The 18,760-nt window shown below is 38.0% G+C and overlaps 1 protein-coding gene across 1 annotated transcript; it reads right to left on the bottom strand.

Moving 5' to 3' along the window:
* Positions 1-2,435: 2,435 nt before the first annotated feature.
* LOC112054062 (ubiquitin carboxyl-terminal hydrolase 7-like) lies at positions 2,436-13,925 on the bottom strand. Its single transcript, XM_052884428.1, has 10 exons — positions 13,869-13,925; positions 12,695-13,023; positions 12,106-12,275; positions 10,953-11,212; positions 10,212-10,386; positions 9,411-9,603; positions 8,485-8,638; positions 7,787-7,920; positions 3,574-3,680; positions 2,436-2,617 (listed from the first exon to the last, which is right to left on the bottom strand). The coding sequence occupies exons 1-10, from the start codon at positions 13,923-13,925 to the stop codon at positions 2,478-2,480; spliced, it is 1,719 nt and encodes a 572-aa protein (XP_052740388.1). The 3' UTR covers positions 2,436-2,477.
* Between the last annotated feature and the right edge of the window lie 4,835 nt (positions 13,926-18,760).

Genomic DNA, 18,760 nt, shown 5'->3' with positions numbered 1-18,760 from the left:
TACACCCGCGTAGTCTTTCCCCCTGTCACCCGCATATCATGCGAGTGTTATCAGCGAACTTGCTAGACTATAATCGAATCTTTAATCGAGCAACATCGCTTATTCACTTTGTCACTTGCTTTCCAGGTCTTTCCAATTAGACAGCAAGGCAATTTGATTTGCGCCAGCAATTTGTCGTTATAACAAAACATTGCAATTTGCGTTTAAAAAGTGGTCTATCCTTTAGAAGCTCGGCTATAAATTGCGTGGCGGGGGCGATAAATTAGTCTCCAATTACTGACGCTGCAAAACACCCGAAGCGACGCTAAAAAATTCCAGCTACAAATTATAGTCCCAGGCTATACCGACGGCGATTTTAAATAGAATAGTTAAATCTTCTCTCACTTACTTAGTCAACAATTCTGTTCTTTGCAGTATTCACGCCGAAACCTTGGATGGAGGAAGGTTTCGGCCGTGGCTAGTTACCACCCTACCGACAAAGACGTACCGTCGAAAACCAAAAAGGGGATTTTCATCCTCCTCCTAACAAGTTAGCCCGCTTCCATCTTAGACTGCATCATCACTTACCATCAGGTGAGGTTGTAGTCAAGGGCTAACTGTAAAGAATAAAAATAACAACTTCTTGAAGAAAATAATAAAAAATCTTATTCTAAAACTTGTTCTTCATAGGTACCCATCCCATGGAAAACGAATGCTAAGTCATTTTTTGTTCTCCTGATCGAATTTGACTGTGACGGTCATCATCATCATTATCAACCCATATTCGGCCACCACGCTGGCCCAATGCGGGGCAGACTTCAAACACACAGAGTATTAAGAAAATTCTCAGGTAGAGATTTCCTCACGATGTTTTTCATTGAGACACTTGATATTTAATTTCTTAAAATTCACATAACTGAAAAGTTGGAGGTGCATGCCCCGGACCGAATACGAACCTACGCCCTTCGAATCGAAGACAGAGATAACGTCCACTATATTTTGGTCTTTAATATCAACCTATTAAAATACACATCGATTTAATTGACATCTATCTACATAATGATATCCATCAGCTGGCTTATTCACTATTTTGGACTCTGTTATTCAACCTATTAAAATAAACATCAATTCAATTGACAAACTGTCATCTACCTACCATATGATATCCAAAATATTATGTCAACTAGTATTAGTCAAAGATAGTGAATAAGCCTGCTGGTTGCATAATGAATATTATAATACTTATCCATAAAGTGTAGGTAAAAACAATTCAAGAAAAATTAAAAAGAAACACTTACAGAGCGCCCGGTCGCAAGTCTTCGCTAATTAATCCTACTCCTCTATTAATTACAACAGTTTTTCACCGTCACAGCGTGGATTAAAGCCAAGCCTAGTGGATGGTTCGCCAGGTTTCAATGTTTTTATTTTAAGGATTAAAATGTACCTACACTAACAATGCTAACGACTCCGAAACCAACTGCAAAGTTTTTGCAATACAAAGTTTTCGATCCAGGATTTAAGATTCAAGAGTCAGACTTTTTTCATCCAAACTTCAATTGTTATCTAAGTAAACGACTGAAAATTATATAAAACACCGGGCAGATCTAAAACGTCCTTGTCTGGGGCTGTATCTGTAGCCATGTGGCTTGGATATTATCTTTCTACAAACGTTAGTGCTTCGAAAACTAACAAAATGTATGGGAGTGATAGATCCAATCGACAACTTGACCACGTGACCTGTCGATAGTGAACGTCATTCCCATACATTTTGTTACTTTTCGAAGCGTTAGCGTTTGTAGAAAGCGAATCGACGTATCACATGGCTACGGCCCCTGAATACATCGAGCTGGTCAGAACCGTTATGCATTAGATTATATGCTGAAAAACCATTGGTACAGTACAGTTAAGTTTGTATTACAACGATCCTGAAGATTGCAGAAAAAGGTGACGTTGGATGAAAAAAGTCAGAAACGTTTCTAAATTGGTCAGGTTTTACCAATTTATATACGTCATCAACCCATATTCGGCTCACTGATGAGCTCGAGTCTCCTCTCAGAATGAGAGGGGTAAGGCCATTAGTCCACCACGCTGGCCCAATGCGGATTAGCAGATTTCACACACGCAGAGAATTAAGTTAATTCTCTGATATGCAGGTTTTCGCACGATGTTTTCCTTCACCGATTGAGACACGTGAAATTTAATTTCTTTAAAATTTATATAGTTTCACCCTAAATCACTAAAGTAAAATATTGTATTACAAATCCAGTTACAGTTCATAGTTCTATTCACGTGTGAACATTCTACAACATTTTAAAATATAGAACTCAATGATTAAGCAAAATTTTATTAACAATCGGTACATAAATAATTACAAGTAATGTAAGTAATATTTACACAAAGTAAAATATATCTATTAAGCAATTACACACACAAAACAATTTCCAATTGCCATCGGCATTGACAAATAAAAGGTAATCGAAAAGTTATCATATCTTTTTTTATCTTGCTTTGTATTTGAAACCGGCTAAGGCCTGCAAAGTGAAGAACTGTTTTACAGCGTTGAAAATCTTCGCGTAGTACTTAGACGAGGATACGGATGTATCCGATTTAAGTCTTCTGCACCTTATTTTTCTGCCGCCTGAAAACATTAACATCATATTATTCTTTTTTTTTATTATTTATTTTTATTCTTTACAAGTTATGGTAAGTGATGATGCAGTCTAAGATGGAAGCGGGCTAACTTGTTATGAGGAGGATGAAAATCCACACCCCTTTCGGTTTCTACACGGCATCGTACCGAAATGCTAAATCGCTTGGCGGTACGTCTTTGCCGGTAGGGTGGTGGCCAAAATCATCAGCCATCTTCTAGGATGAATTAAAGATTTAAATCGTAGGCTAAACCTTGATCACAACAACGCAACGCAAGTGGCTTAACTAATAGCGTGGCAAGACTGGCAAAATGCCACGTGCCCACTATCCGAAGGGGAAAGTAACTTTGCGGGGCACCATTCAATGAAGTCGCCACAGGCCTCCAAACTATTATTGAGAATTTCTCGGAAGAGAAGTAAGCTGATTATTTATAGCCTTACCTAGGATTCAAGCCCAGTCCTTCCAGTCTAGTGGTTTTGGATCATGGATTCAACCTTAATTCATGATTCAAAACCATATAAGCTATCCAGGGTCAACGAGACAGTCATATATTTAAAAGTTGTTATAATAAATTCATACCACCCATACCTACTTGCTATAATAATATAATCAACTCGAAAGTTTGTACAGACATTTGTCACTCTTTCACGCAACAACTACTGTATGAATTTGGCTGATATTTGAAACGAAAATAGTTTCTACTCTGGATTAACATATAGACTTACTTTTATCCATAAAAAAAACTCAAAGTTCCTGCGAAAACTTGTTTATTTGTTATACTTTCACGGCTAAAACACTAAACCGATTATAAAAATTCTTTCACCATTAGAAAGCTACATTATCAGCGATCATTACAGGCTATACAAGTGAAATTGTGTAGCATCCGCTAGTACAAAATCTCTGAAACAAATGGCTACAAAACGTGTGCAAACAATTGATATTTACATGTTCTTACCATCTCGTATCGCATCTCGGCGTTGATCCGCTCGCACAGGTCCGACGGTATGTCGTTCTCTGTGACGTCCTGTAGAACGTACTTCAGCTGGGACGTTCTGAAAATATAGTTAACGTCCTACTAAAGTCAGCCATTGACGGTCAATTATTCTCACGTTTCTGCAGCGCAAACGGCAGCGAAGACTGTTCATAAGGCGAGCCGTCGTGCAATAATTGATCGTCAACGGCGTGCATAATATTATAAACGCAAAAGTTTGTATGGATGTTTGGATGTTTGTTATTCTTTAAAGTCGCAACAACCGATTTGGCAGAATTTTGGAATGGAAATAGATTTTACTCTGGACTAACACATAGGCTACTTTTTATCCCGAAAAATCCTTGGATTAACGAGATTTACGAAAACCTTATGATTTTGATGGTATGAGTGTTTTTTACTCTTTCACGCCTCGGCTTCTGAACCGAATTGCCTGAAATTTGAAGTAGAGATATATTTTAGTCTGGATTATAGGCTACTTTTTATCCCGGAAAAATCCATTGATCCCGAGATAATTGTGAATAAGTAAATTTCACGCGGACGAAGTTTCTTAGACTTATATACTTCCAGATACGATTATGACTATAGCGTATATACGATAGTCCAAATACGACTATAGCGTTGTTAATAATTTACATCAAAATAAAGTTCTTTCAGATAAAATGAGAAATAATGTCCCCAGGAGCCTTACACTTTAGCTTCTCAGAATCAATTAGGAAAAATCTTGTCCTTATTGGCAATCCTTCGGCAGATTCCTTTTAGCTTTTATGAAATCTGTCAAGACCTAAAGAGCCCTATTACTATTTATTGAACCTACGTCCATTTATTTAAAAGGTTGCAAAGGTATTTAATTCAGCATAGAATCAGTTTATAGGCTCCATTAGCATCAAACTTGATAGAAAATGTTGTTACACAAAATAACTAGGCAGCAACAAAGCGGATAACTTGTTAGGCGCTAATTGCATTTTGACATAGTAAAGCTTGCTACACACGATCCGATATACCCACATACCAGCAAGCGCTGCCCCATTGACGTCCGGTAAAACTGATCGTGAATTGGTCGTGATTTTTGTTTCAAGTCGAGCCGGTAATGCTCAACATACGATGCACGTCAAAACGATGAGTTTTACTTGACCACAATATCAGTTGCCAGCAGCGCTGCAGGTATCGGAGACGGGTTAATATCAGAAGCGGATTTAATTAGCAAACAACAATTATTATAAAATCAAAGTCTAGAAAGTCCCGGACTTGTGACCGATAAACCGACCGATAAAAAAATGTAGGGTTAAACACGACCTTTAAAACTAGTTAACACTCACTTTTCCCACTCAAGTTATTTTCTCCGCCTATTCCAAAATAATTCTTGGATTATCCAACAAAAGGTGTGGACGGATCGAACGCCACGACAAGAATAAGCTAGTCGACTATTATACATTATATAGGAATATATAGCCAGCCCTGGACCTCTCACTACTCCCCCCTAACTCACGGAACACTTCATACTATCTTGGCTCGTGACGACACCAACCCATCGATCTAATGACTCACTCGCGCCCAATCAGGCATGTGGGCATATCGGACCGTGTATGGCTAGCATTAGGCTAACCTGCGCGCGACATGTTCATAATAAACTAGGTATTTACGTTCCTCGAACTACGAGTATACCTATTTTAAAGTCCACAATAAGGTCAGACCTCCTATTTTATTTGTGGCGTGTACAACGCTTTCAACTAGGGTAAGTACTATAAGTACAAACTGTAAAAGGGAAATTCCTTCTGCAATACAGCTTCGTAATGAGTTATCAGGGTAGGCAGTGCATTTGAGCATGTATGATATCGCGACTCGGCCATGAATAGAGCTAAGAACCATCATGCTGCTTCATTGAGGGTTGGCGGGATATTCATTATCATCGTTAAGTTTAAAGTTAATTTTGTAAAACGACTAAATATTATAAAAATTAAAAGATTAAACGACTAAATATTATAGAAATTAAAAAATTAAAAGATTATTCATTACGATTTAAAGTCTCAAACTAAAGCGATAACCTTGGAATTTTGCATGCAATTTACATACAGCTTACGGTTAATAGACCCAAGGGATAGAAAAATAACTTAGGCGGACGTTTGATCCGTAATTTAATTATGAAACAGGTGAATTCGTGGCCAAAGTAAAAACAAAAAGTAGTTCATAATTGTCCAAAAACGAAAAAGTTAACAAAACCCAAAAAAAAAATCGCTAGTAAGAGTAGTTACTAAATAGTAAGATAAATAAGCATCTGGAAATAAGGAAATAATATGGAACAGTAAAGCCTACGCAGTAAATTTTGTAGCAAGCCGTAGCGTAGGCGCTACGCAATTTACACGTTACTATAAAGGTCGTCGGTCCGTTGGTCGCTAATTGAGTTTTGGGATAACTAACCTACGCGTAGGCCTAGTACACACAAGGCGTTTAGATGCTCACGTCATTCTTGCTCAAGTGACTCACAATAATAATAATAATATGTACCTATATGTAAATAAGTGTTCTTTTAGCTAGAGAATAAATAAATAAAGAGTAAATAAACGTGATTATTTTTCTAAACATTTTTATCACTATACTAGAAAGAACCCAATTAGGTACATTAAGTCAAGTAATTAAATAAAACTCTCACTCATAGCCCCAGGATCCGTGGAACATTTTTACAATTGATTTTCCAAGTTTTCAAGTTAATTTTCCGTGAGTAGCTTCATCTTGATGAGACGCTTAACTTTTTAATTTTTGAAAATTCTTGATTCTGGTAGCTAATTGGGTTACTAGGTTAAAAAAAATCTGAGCGTCGGAACGAGATAATGTACCTACCACGCAATTTATAGGACATTGTGGCTGTTAAGTTGTTTAACTATTAATTATGAAACAGTAAAAAAAAACAGCTGGTTAGTAACAACTTTTGGTAAACTGCTCTCCTCCCAACATGTATCAATAACGAAGTTATTAAAAGTTTGGCTGGTGGGAGGCTTCGGCCGTAGCTAGTTTAGCCGCCAAGCGCCAAGATTTAGCGTTCCAGTAAGATGTCGTGTAGAAACCGAAAAGGGTGTGAATTTTCATCCTAACAAGTAACTACTTAGTCCGTTTCCATCTTAGCTTGCATCATCACTTACCATCAGACGAAATTGTAGTCAAGGGGTAACTTGCTAAAAATAAAAAAAATACTAACCAGCTGTTATCTACCAATATAAGTATCAATAAGCATTTTAAGGAGACAAAACATTTATTGTTTTCTATACAAACTTCATGGACATTAAAATTTACAAAAACACAACTTACTAAGTTACGAAACGCTGGTAATATTAACGCCCCAAACGCAGCGTCTTTACACCTAATGCCCAGTGTGTTCCCAACCTAACTGTTAGCTAGCTACGTAGATTATTACGAATATCGAGACTGGACTTGCCATCAATTTCCATAGAGTTATAACAAAATATGGTTGCGGTATAACGGAATATGAATGAATGTGTTCACGAGTGCTGCTTGTATATGTTATGTGCAGTGGCGGATTTGTTGTCTTTGCCGCCCTAGGCCCACAAAGTACCAGCTGCCCCTCTCTCAGCACCTACCATAATTATCATCATCATCATCGTCATCATCATTATCATCATCATCATCAGCCGATAGACGTCCACTGCCGGACGTCTATCGGCTGAGATACTATCTTGTTATCTAGAGGAATTTGTACGCCTTCTGTCAAAATCAATTGATTTTATAATGTTTTCCGAGGCTTTGGGAATTATTGCACATTTAGATAAAACTTTCAAAACGATTCTAAATTTTATGAGAAAAAAAATGATAAAATTAAAAAATATTGTACTGGAGAGATTTGGTTCGTCGTTATCAACCCATATTCGGCTCACTGCTGAGCTCGAGTATCAAGTCACTCTGGCTTAATGTGGATTGGCATAATTCACACACACAGAGAATTAAGAAAATTCTCTGGTATGCAGGTTTCCTCACGATGTTTTCCTTCACCGTTTGAGACACGTGATATTTAATATCTTAAAATGCACACAACTCGAATGTTGGAGGTGCATGCCCCGGATTAGATTCGATCCTACACCCTCCGGGATCGAAGGCAGAGGTGGATATGACTATTACGGCTCATATATAAAAGCTTGTAAATATAAAATATGGTCTCACTGTATGTATATAAGCATATAGGCGCTTGTTGCTCGTCGAGCAAGATAGGGTACATCTTCCTTGCCTCCAAAGTTGTATTCAATTGCTTCTTGTTTACTGCAGCGTGAGACAACGTCGTCGTCGAACTTACACCACTGAAAACATTATCATCATCCATCATCATCATCATCCTCATCATCATCATCATCGTCTTGTAAGTACTTCCAAATACCGCGGTCTTATGCCAAATGCAGTCAGAGACTCTGTTACCCATTTGATATCATCCGTCTAACTACCGTTTCCCAGTGCGAGACGTCATGCCAGCTCCTTGGGACTCCAACGTCTATCTGCTCTAAATGTATAGCTCTCTCCGTTCCACTCTGGGGTCAGCTATTTGGAAAAACTCTGCGTAATCGAATCCGAATTAAGGGGATCGCCTGTTTAAGACCCACTATTTAGGCAAACATATTCCCATAAAAGGAGGGGACTTGTACGAGTAATTTTGGAGTTTAGAACACGCTGTTTCAATGCGAGTTAAGGGCAATAATGTTTTTAGACTCTGTAGCAATCAAATGGTGCTACAGAGGTGGGTTGTTACTAAAAACTTCTCAACAACAACACCTTAATATTTCAAAGTATGCCCAAAAACGTGACCCAGATCTATGATGTGAAACGACATAGGACCTTTTATAACAATTTATGTTAAATGAATAAGCTACCTTTCCGTCCCCTTTTGGGTTGATGAATACCACGTAGTGTCCCCCGTGGTTGTCTCCAGAATGCACAAGAACTGCGTGTAGTGTGTAATGTGCTGGAGATTGGGGTATCTCTTGACAGTATTCGTCTAGGTTTATTTCTTCGTAAAATTCAAATCTAGAAAAAAATAATAGTTGCTAAATGCTAGATTACCATGAATCGGGGTTAACTAAGGAAAACAAAATGACAAAGAAATCTTTCCAGGCCTGAACCCAATATAGAAATTATAAAATCCTAAACTGACCCGAGCTGGGAGTCGAATCCAGAACCTTTTTGGTGAGAACCATAGACCTGCCCATTGGCAGAGAGGTCGTCAAAAACCAAAAAGTAAAAGAAAGGAAAATTTTGCACCATTTAAATGTAAAGGTGCAATATTTTTATAAGTCCTAAGCTTCAGCTGGGCAGGAAAGCAGTTTATAGTTGGCCTTTCTACACTCTGCCATAGCCCCATGCGTTTAAAAACCACACGCAGAGCTGATCAGGAATTGGATTACATCGCACCATCTAGGTAGACTGTCCTAACTGTCTGTCTGTAGTCGATACTCGTAGTTTGATTGAAAGAAAGGAAATACGTTTACTCAGTTTCAGTGTCACAAATAGTACATCCTATTGTATGAATGTCTGTGACACCAAACAATGGGCTTACAGCTCAGCTTAAATGCCGTGCAAAAGCAATTCCAAGCACTGATTTTCAGCTAAGACTCGGGTTGTGACAACTTCACCCAGATCCGACAGAAAACCCTCTACGTTACGTTTCACTCCAGAAACCGGTACACCCCCAGCAGATGTTGATTCTGCAATCGCGAAGTTTCCCAAAGAATTGCGGACTTGGCAACTAAATATCGTGTATCAGCATCTCCTGGTGATTCTCCGGTGAATTACCATTTACCTATCATTGTATTTAACAGAAGCATCGCTTTGTGGGTCGTACTGAAACCTCAGCAGGTGTAGATGCAGTATCGGAGGGAACAGGTCGAAGCGTACTCCTTTCTCAGCCTCCTGTAGCCCGTGCTCACCGGCATCATATTTGTTGTCACCGTCTAACAGCTCCGTACTGATGTAGTCTTTGAACGATTCATAAACTGGAAATAAAATGACAGGTCATATCAGGCATACCCATTATTTCTTACTTTTATTTATTTCTAGTAAACAGGGACGACATTATTGCATCAATAGGGTTTTGTGGCAGTGATATGGGATATTTACAATTGACTTAAATTTTATTACTTAAGATATATATACTATGCACATTGAGCCATGAACCTCATTTCTCTTGTGAATTGCTATACCATATCATCCTGATTGACTGAGAGTTTGGGAGGAAAGACTGAGGAAAAAAACATTTATGATTGCGTTAATAGTATCATGTTCTACGTAGACGCTGTCTCAGTATGAGATTCGTCGCTATGGTCATGTTGAGAAGATATTTGTTTTATACACCCATGAAGATTTGTAATTATTTCTGTGCAATTTAAATGCCATTTACAAGCACAAGGTTGAGAAATATGACGTCACGGGGCTCTATCAATGCCATGTTTTGTATAAAATGTGAATGAGTACCTACTGAACGCCGATGTAAAACTTTTTCACTACCACTCTCAGTATTTTATCATTAAAGACTATACAGATGCTGTGTTTAAAAGTTACTTCGCTTTTTGTTACTACGAGCGAGTTAAACAAGCCAACTTACTGTTCTTTTTCCCTTTAACGCTAAGTTGAATATCGTAGAAAGTTTCGACGCGGGTACTCGTGCAGTTAACATTCTTGCACTTTATATAAGACGTCATTTTTCCTTCAAACAGTTTCGGGACTGTACCTTCGACGACAGTGAGTTTCATCTTATTTTCTAATCTATCCAGTAAAACCTGGCGAAAGTACCAAAGTTGAAAAGTTACGCTAAGTGGGAACGAGGAATTCTTCGACTTTTTAATAGTAGGCGAGCCGAAGAGGAGATTTTTAAAGTTACTTGAGCGCGGCAGATGAACATAAGGGATATCTTGCATGTTTTTGAGTATCTCCACCAAGTATTAAACTTTATATTGGGGGTATGTTTAGAGAAAAAAAAACCAACTTCAGAAATACTTAACCAGTACGTCAGATAAAGATTAGGTAGGTAATTTAATAGCTAAAAGCTAACGATCTGAGTAAAATATACAGGATTATGACAGTTCCAAAGTTACAAAATACAACCGCGCGGCTAAATGTTTTTTTTTATTTTAGAGTAAATAATAGCTCAAATTTTCTGACGACTTCAGTAAGCCGAAGTAATAAAAATCTATTTATTTTTCTTCCCCACCGTTGAAAGCGAATGAAGTATATTACATAATCATTTATTCTTCCAATCATCTAATCTATCAAATCAACTTAATCCCCTAACGTTTTAGTAACTGCAAATTTTGCATGTCGGGCTCCCCTACTATAAATTTCTTACTCGCAGAAACTCCTGAACATCGTGTTGCATAAACGAGTCGAGCGTTTCCCAGCCAAAACTTTTCGTCAACTTTTTAGTAGCTACAGGTTTATCGGAAAACTGGAGATCAAAAAATACTCGTTGCAGTGCAAACGCAACTGAGCAAGAACTATCTTCTCCGCTCGTTGGGATCTTGTAAACGGCTTTCCGTAAAACATTTGTAAAGAAAAGTGTTTGCAGGAGGGAGTTCATGTAGCATGTTGCGCCTTGGTTTTTAAGACCTGAAACCGTTTGGAAAGTATATCACTACAAGTTATCATTTAAATTTTAAAAAGGATCTTTGATAGTTACTCTAACATATAGTATATCCACTATCCACTATCAGGATATAACCTCTACCTCCGATTCCGGAGGGTGTGTTTTCGAATCCGGTCCGGGGCATGCACCTCCAACTTTTTAGTTATGTGCATTTTAAGAAATTAAATATCAAGTGTCTCAAACGGTGAAGGAAAAACATCGTGAAACCGGCATACCAGAGAAATTTTCTTAATTATCTGCGTGTGTGAAGTCTGCCAATCCGCATTGGGCCAGCGTGGTGGACTATTGGCCTAATCCCTCTCATTTTGCGAGGAACCTCGAGCTCAGAAGCCTTTGATCATTATTTGAGCAACTTTTCTGACGTGCCGATAATGATGTGCCGATCACTTAATTTTCGTCCCTCTTAAGATGAACCACCCTTAAGGCATCGTCAGGAAATGTGTGTAATTTTGCTTTCAAGATTTGATCCACATAATTTTACTATCAGAACATGTTGACCTAAACTTTGTAATGACGGCCTTGGCCTTGGATCACCATGTCCTTGTAATAAAGGCTTTGACACTTTCTACGAATTTACACTGCAAATTTTTAATCTGGAGTTGGGAATTGGCAATGTTACACTCCGTGCCTCAGAAAGCTCTTTAGCCATCGGTCGGGGTATAATCATTATCATCTGATGGTGATCGGTAAATACTTAACCATCGCCCCAAGCTTTCTAATTCGCTTTGGAATAATGTGGTGGGTCTAAACTCCATAACCCCTTTCTTATAAGGAGAGGTCTAGCCCTGTACTTGGGGGGTAAAATTTGCTGAAAATGATGATGACTACCTACGTAGATTATTATGTGATGTCTAACCTACATATCCAGTGTGTTTCTTAGAATCCCAAGAAACTCCGTGAGGAGCTTCAGCGATGACGTGCGCTTCAATTGTGATGGAATCATCATCTTCGTTAACGAAACCATCATCGGGGTTCATCAAGTCTTTCCAGGAAATGAAATGTGCAAAGCCCCAATCGTTTTCTTTGCTGGCAAATATATAATTGATGTTTATAATTGATGTGGATATGACCTCTGCCTGCAATTCCGGAGTGTGTGTGTTCAAATCCGGTCCGAGGCATACACCACCAACTTTTCAGTTGAGTGCATTTTAAGAAATTAAATATCACGTGTCTCAAACGGTGAAGGACCTGCATACCTGAGAATTTTCTTAATTCTGTGTGTGTGAAGTCTGCCAATCCGCATTGGGCCAGCGCGGTGGACTATTGGCCTAACCCCTCTCATTCTGAGAGGAGGCTCGAGCTCGGCAGTGAGGTAACTCTGGTTACAAGAGGTAACTTGCGGGTCTGCACCAACCTACATCCTGGTGTAGCAAACAGCTTCATTTTACGTGCTTTTTTTGTACATTTGGTATTTAGATAATGAAAGGATAGCTAAGTGATCTTACCAGTGATACATGTGGTGGAGTTTCCGACAAAGGTGTTCACCGTCAGTTTTGTGTGAGAGTAGTTTCAATTCACCCATCCCATAGCAAGACCAGCCTGGCGCTTCGCTCCCATCGTTGCATTGAAGGAATATCCCAAGAGCCTTTTGCTGCTGGTGGTCTGGAGTCGAGGTGTTTCGTATGAGAATGAGTATCTTCCACGGCAGACATCTCACATAACAGGGAGGTGAGAGCACTTGCTCTTTCAGTTGACTTATATTTTGCACTGTAAAGCGAAAAGTCGCCTCCGAGCGGGCATGTTCTTCATCGTTTCTCGCTATGTCGTTTCGTTCCTTAAATGTGGATGTTTTGGTTGGATTGATTAAAAATTTCAATAATTTATCATTATAGTAGTGGGGACCATAGTTGTTTGTACTGTCCTCATCATTTTCAACCCATATTCGGCTCATTGCTGAGCTTGAGTCTCCTCTCAGAACTAGGGGTTAGGCCAATAGTCCACCACGCTGGTCTGCGGATTCGCAGATTCTCTGGTATGCAGGTTTCCTCACGGTGTTTTTTTTCCACCTTTTGAGACACGTATATTTAATTTCTTAAACTGTCTGCTCTTAAATTCCTGTCTGTACTGTCCTAATTTTGTAAAATATTTTTTTTTTTATGAAATCGTGAATCCCGATACTGTCGATACTGTTTAATAATTGTTTTAAAACCATAAAGAGACCCAGTTACAAAAACACAAAAATATATCCATATCGGTTCATAAAAATTAAAGATAGATTAGGCCTCGTGGCGCAGTGGGTAGTACTGCTTGCTACATCCACGGGCTTCGGTTCGATTCCCACAACGCCACACTGGAAAATGGAATGGGTGTTTTCCAGGTCTGGGTGTGTACACACTATAAGTATACTAATACTATACTATACTTAGATAGTTGTGATATCAGAACCTACGCTTCATTTGAGACTAGATAGTAATGTGTATTGTTCGAATATATTTATTTGTTATTATAACTCGTGCGCGTGAACTTGACACTAGGCTTTCAAACACAACCAAACAAACAAAGTACTAACGTCATTCGAACCAGGTGTCAAGTTAGTCCGCACGAACTGTATATTACTAGGTACCGGTATATCTATTGGTGCATATCGTTAACATTGGTCACAATAAAATAAAACCTTACTGCATTATTTTGTGGCGAATCGGCAGTTGCATTTTCCACGCTGCCAGTTTGAAGCATTTTTCAGTAGCAATCCAATAAAACTACGGAAGAAAATATTTTATTCCATTTCGATATATAAATCACGGTTCTTTATAGCAGTGTTGTGAACAAAAATAATATTTACCTCAATTTAAATTGTGATAATACATAATGGATGTAGGTAAGTATCAAAAAATATAAATTAATTTAACAAATGTTGGCCGATGACAAACGTCACAAATGAATTTTTGGTTTGACATTTATTTTTTTATACTAGTCTGAAAATAACTAATGAGGTTTTAAAGTACTTTCAATTCTAATTTTATCTATGGAGCACCGATTTATTGAATTCGAGGGTAGTTTCCGCCAATACTTATTTAAATGAAATTGATTATAAGGGTATTTTCTTCTTTATTCCAATACATTATCAGTATACATTCTAAAATAAACCAGACAAGTGAGAACAGAACTCGCCCACCGAGGGTTCCGTACGTAGGTTCATTATAAATAGTTAAGAAATAAATTGCGCAGTTTTTGCCGAGCTTTACCCGTATATCTGACGTCCACTTTTTTAATATTTCATTACAAATATATAAATTTGAGATTTTTCTTGCGATGTTACCTGCTCAAATATGAGTTTTGATTCCATTAAGAATGGAAAATGTGCGTTTTTTGCCGATTAAACGGCTTTTCTAAGTAAACTTAGAAATTTGATTTATCTACTTCATGGGACCGTAGATTAAATTATTATAAATTATAAATTTCAACCCAATACCTAAATAAAGGGTCTGGACAGACAGACAGACAACAAAGTGATTTTATAAGGGTTCCGTTTTCTTCAAATATTCCTTATCGTTACCCTTATGGGACCCTAAAAATAATCCCCGGGATTAGTGGAAAACTAAATTCCACAGTACTATATATTTTAATAAGTGTTACTTCACAGAGTGATACTGAAAACCCATCTGTAATTCTATAGATAGTTCGGTCCGTTTACCAGATATTAATTAAATCCTCGAGTCATCTTGCGACGACATTATTCAGTGTTTTGGGACTGACGGACAGATGCTGGGCCCTTAATTAAAATTTGTAAATGGCCTTCTATTAAAGACAAATTATGCAAACATATTAATTACAAAAGCTGACGTTTTAATAAGGCTTTCGAAACGGGACAAAGGGACAAAAACGTTCAGAGTAATATTAACTTAAAATTGGTTGAATTGTCCAGATTATCATATTATAATCTATGAGTAACATCGAGCGGCATTCGGCGCGAGACCTATCTATAATCTATGGATATTTTTACAGTACCTACCTAATTTATTGCAATACTAGCGGACGCCCGCGACTTCGTCCGCGTGGAATTTACTTTTTCACAAATCCCTCGGGATCCATGGATTTTATACGGATAAAAAGTAGCCTATGTGTTAATCCAGACTACATATTAGGTAGTAGACCAGGCGCTGTGAGGTATTGAGTGTGCATAATTCGAGAACCGCATTCTGTCTACAGTTTTGAAGTCAGAAAAGCATACATTACGATTTCAGGAGGTTTGTTGGTCCATTCTTTTGTTTTACCCTACCCTACTACTCTTTGGTTTCGAGTATACGGACTCAACGAATGTCTTGTATTAGTTTTATTGTCTGTTTTATTAAGAGCATTCTTTTTCTACTAAAAAGCTTCGTTATTTGTGAGTGTCACAGGCTACATTTTGTTCCCGTATTCTCACGGGAACGGAAACTATGCGGGTGAAATCGCGGGGCGTCGATTGTAGATATTAATTTCGATTTTCATAGCCACTGAGAGCGGTTTCAGACTAGCGGTTTATACGCACGTATGAGCTCTTTTTTGGAAACGCATGTAGGCGCGTTCCTAAGCGCCTTTTGGCACACGCTCAACTCGTACGAGCGTTGACGCGGCTTACGCGCTTCTAAACTCGTATATTAAGCGTGAGTCGCGAGAGATACCTCCCAGAGACACTGACACTACTCCGGTTCAAGCGAACACGTCCATATAAGCCGTTTACGCGAGTCTGGTTTTTCGAAGCGCGTAATGTAGCGCGCGTGTAAGCGCGTATGCATAAAATACGCTAGTGTGAAATCACATTAATCCAGACACTTCAATTCTAGCTCAAGTACTAGTAGCTATTTTACATAATTTGAAACATTTTGCGTGTAATTTTAGAGCAAAAGCACATTAACATCATTGTTCGATTACAATTAAACGGCGGTAATGATTCGTTGCGAATTGAATCGAAATTCGCCATCTATGTTAATTGTCGCTCCTCTAATGATCAAATCTATCGAATTCCGATAGCTTTTGTGCCTTAAATATTCGCAATTGTTACCTACTGTAATAACTTTTCAGATAGATATTTTGAGAATAATGGAATAATCAAAATGAAGTTTTAAATTTACTGAAGAAATTAAAATAAAGAGCTGTTTGTAGTCGAAAACCCATGGTGGGTCTTTGTCGGCATTGGTTACGTATACAATTGATACGAACTCTACACTGCGCATGGCCTGACATGAGCTTGGCCAGATTTTTTTTATAAACTACGTGGTTTACTATTTTATTCAACTTGGCTTAAAAAAACTACTTTGAGAGATGTCGAACAAGTTCAAACAAATAAATCTAGTTGCCCAAATCCCTCAACGGAAAAAAAAAAGGCACCGGACTCAAGATCGATAGGTTGTCGGTTCTATTCCTGTTCAAATACAGTCTTTTCCGACTGTTGGTAAATATCCCTAATCTATTTTTTTTAAATTCTACGAATCATTTCACCGCAGCTAGTTGCCTCGACCGGTGACAGAAGGGCTGGCTCATTTTTATTCCAAAGGATCAGCCTGTTTTTCTAGCACGGAAATGTAGCCAGTATTCTTGCCACCATTCCATGTGGGCATGATTTGTATAGTTATTAGGATAAGTTAGCTTAAGTTTCTTATTGTATTCTTTCTCAATAAGAATCATCATCATCATTATCAGCCGATGGACGTCCACTGCTGGACATTGCCATTTCAGCTTCGCTGAGCTATGTCAGTGACTTTTGGTTTGTCTGTGGATCTGATTTGATCACGCTCCATCGCCCGCTAAGTGACTTTGAGCAATCTAATAGTAATAGTATGACCTCTATGGTCCATAGCAACCAAGTCTCGGATCAGTAGATCATTACTGGCAACACGCAATGTTGGAAGACTTTCGTCTTCAGGCACTAAGGAATTTTGGACGTCACTACTTTACATATAGGTCGCATTTAAAAGATATAGCAAATATTTTTTGTAATCAAATAAAAAAAAATAACAGTTCAAATAAAAAAATAAGCTGAGCTCGCAAAAAATAAACAAAACAGTCGTTTCCCGTGAACGCCACTTAACTATATATAAAACGGTTATAAAAGGAAGCCGGAGAGACAGTAACAAGGCCCACTAATTAGCTCTCTCTATATTTCCCCCATTATTTTCACTTTGCGTATATGTACTGTGTACACTACACGTGCTGCGTGCAAGCTTTTGACTACTTTGTGCTAGCTTGTCCTTTGTTCTCGCCTTGATTATTACGTTCAGTGTTACTTTATTACTGTTTTTTTTTTCATTTTTATTAATTATAGCACACGCCCCCGGTTTCACACGCGTAATTCTTGTTCTCTAGCCAATATATGGATAAAATATAGCCTATGACATTTACAAAGAATTTTCAAAACTGGTTTAGTAAATACCCTACAACCTTCCAAACTTTACCTCCTTATATTATTAGTATAGATTATTATTTATTAGCCATTTTAAAGACAGTTTCTCTCACATATTACGTAATATTTTTGAACTTGCTCTTTATCACATTTACTTTCTTCTGTAACGTGTATGAAGCAACGGACGTGGCATGAAAAGTGAGTAAAAATTACGTTTCGAGACATAAGAACTGCACAAGCAATGTATACATACTAATATTATAAAGCTGAAGAGTTTGTTTGTTTGATTGAACGCGCTAATCTCAGGTCCGATTTGAAAAATTCTTTCAGGGTTAGATAGCTCATTTATCGGGGAAGGTTATAGGTTATATTTTATTCCGGTATTTATACGGGAACGGAAACAACGCGGGTGAAACCGCGTGGCGTCTACTAGTATTAGATAAGTAGGCGACTATGGAATTTTGGTAAAAAAAAAACGCCACAGACCACGGATTGCTTTAGCGTTTTCTATGTTCCCAGACCATCAATCATTCAAGTATAAAGCGTAGATTTATTTATATTTTTTCGGGATAAATGTGTAAGAAGAGGAAGTACGTAATGCTTGGTAACTTAATTATTTTAGCTTGTCGAAACATTACAAAGGCTCTGTATTGAATAGGAAAATGTAATAACCAGTACAAAGGACAAATTGGGATCACAGGTTATTGTGTATTGTGTTCTCTATAAATTATTGGAACTAGGATTAACAATGTGAAATGGATTATATATAACTAGAGCTTGCGATAGCTAGATCTTTCTAATTTTATATAAAAAAAAAATACCGACCGAATTGAGAACCTCCTTTTTGAAGTCGGTTAAAAAGCAGTTTTAGCTTCTTCTAAACTTTTAGTTGCGGTATGGAGTTTGGTTTGTTCGCAAAAAATAAGCAACTCTTTCAAAAATGTAACGTAACTACTCGCATGGGGTCACACCGCTCAAGAGCGCAGAGCTTCAGCTTTTCACTCCTGTGACTAAAGCTACTATTGAGCAGTTGCTACTTATTAGCATGTGTATCGCAACATTGCTAATAATGAGCATGCTAATTTCGAGCTTGCTCAAGAGTCAACAGTCGTGCGATTTATGAGCATGCTACTTGATGCGCGGGTGGAAGGGGGAGTGCTTTTAGCGCGACTGAATAGGTTTGCTTATT

This window comes from Bicyclus anynana, chromosome 11 (genome assembly GCF_947172395.1).
Source record: "Bicyclus anynana chromosome 11, ilBicAnyn1.1, whole genome shotgun sequence".
Lineage (NCBI taxonomy): Eukaryota > Metazoa > Arthropoda > Insecta > Lepidoptera > Nymphalidae > Bicyclus > Bicyclus anynana.
This window is presented reverse-complemented; position numbering and strand designations above follow the sequence as displayed.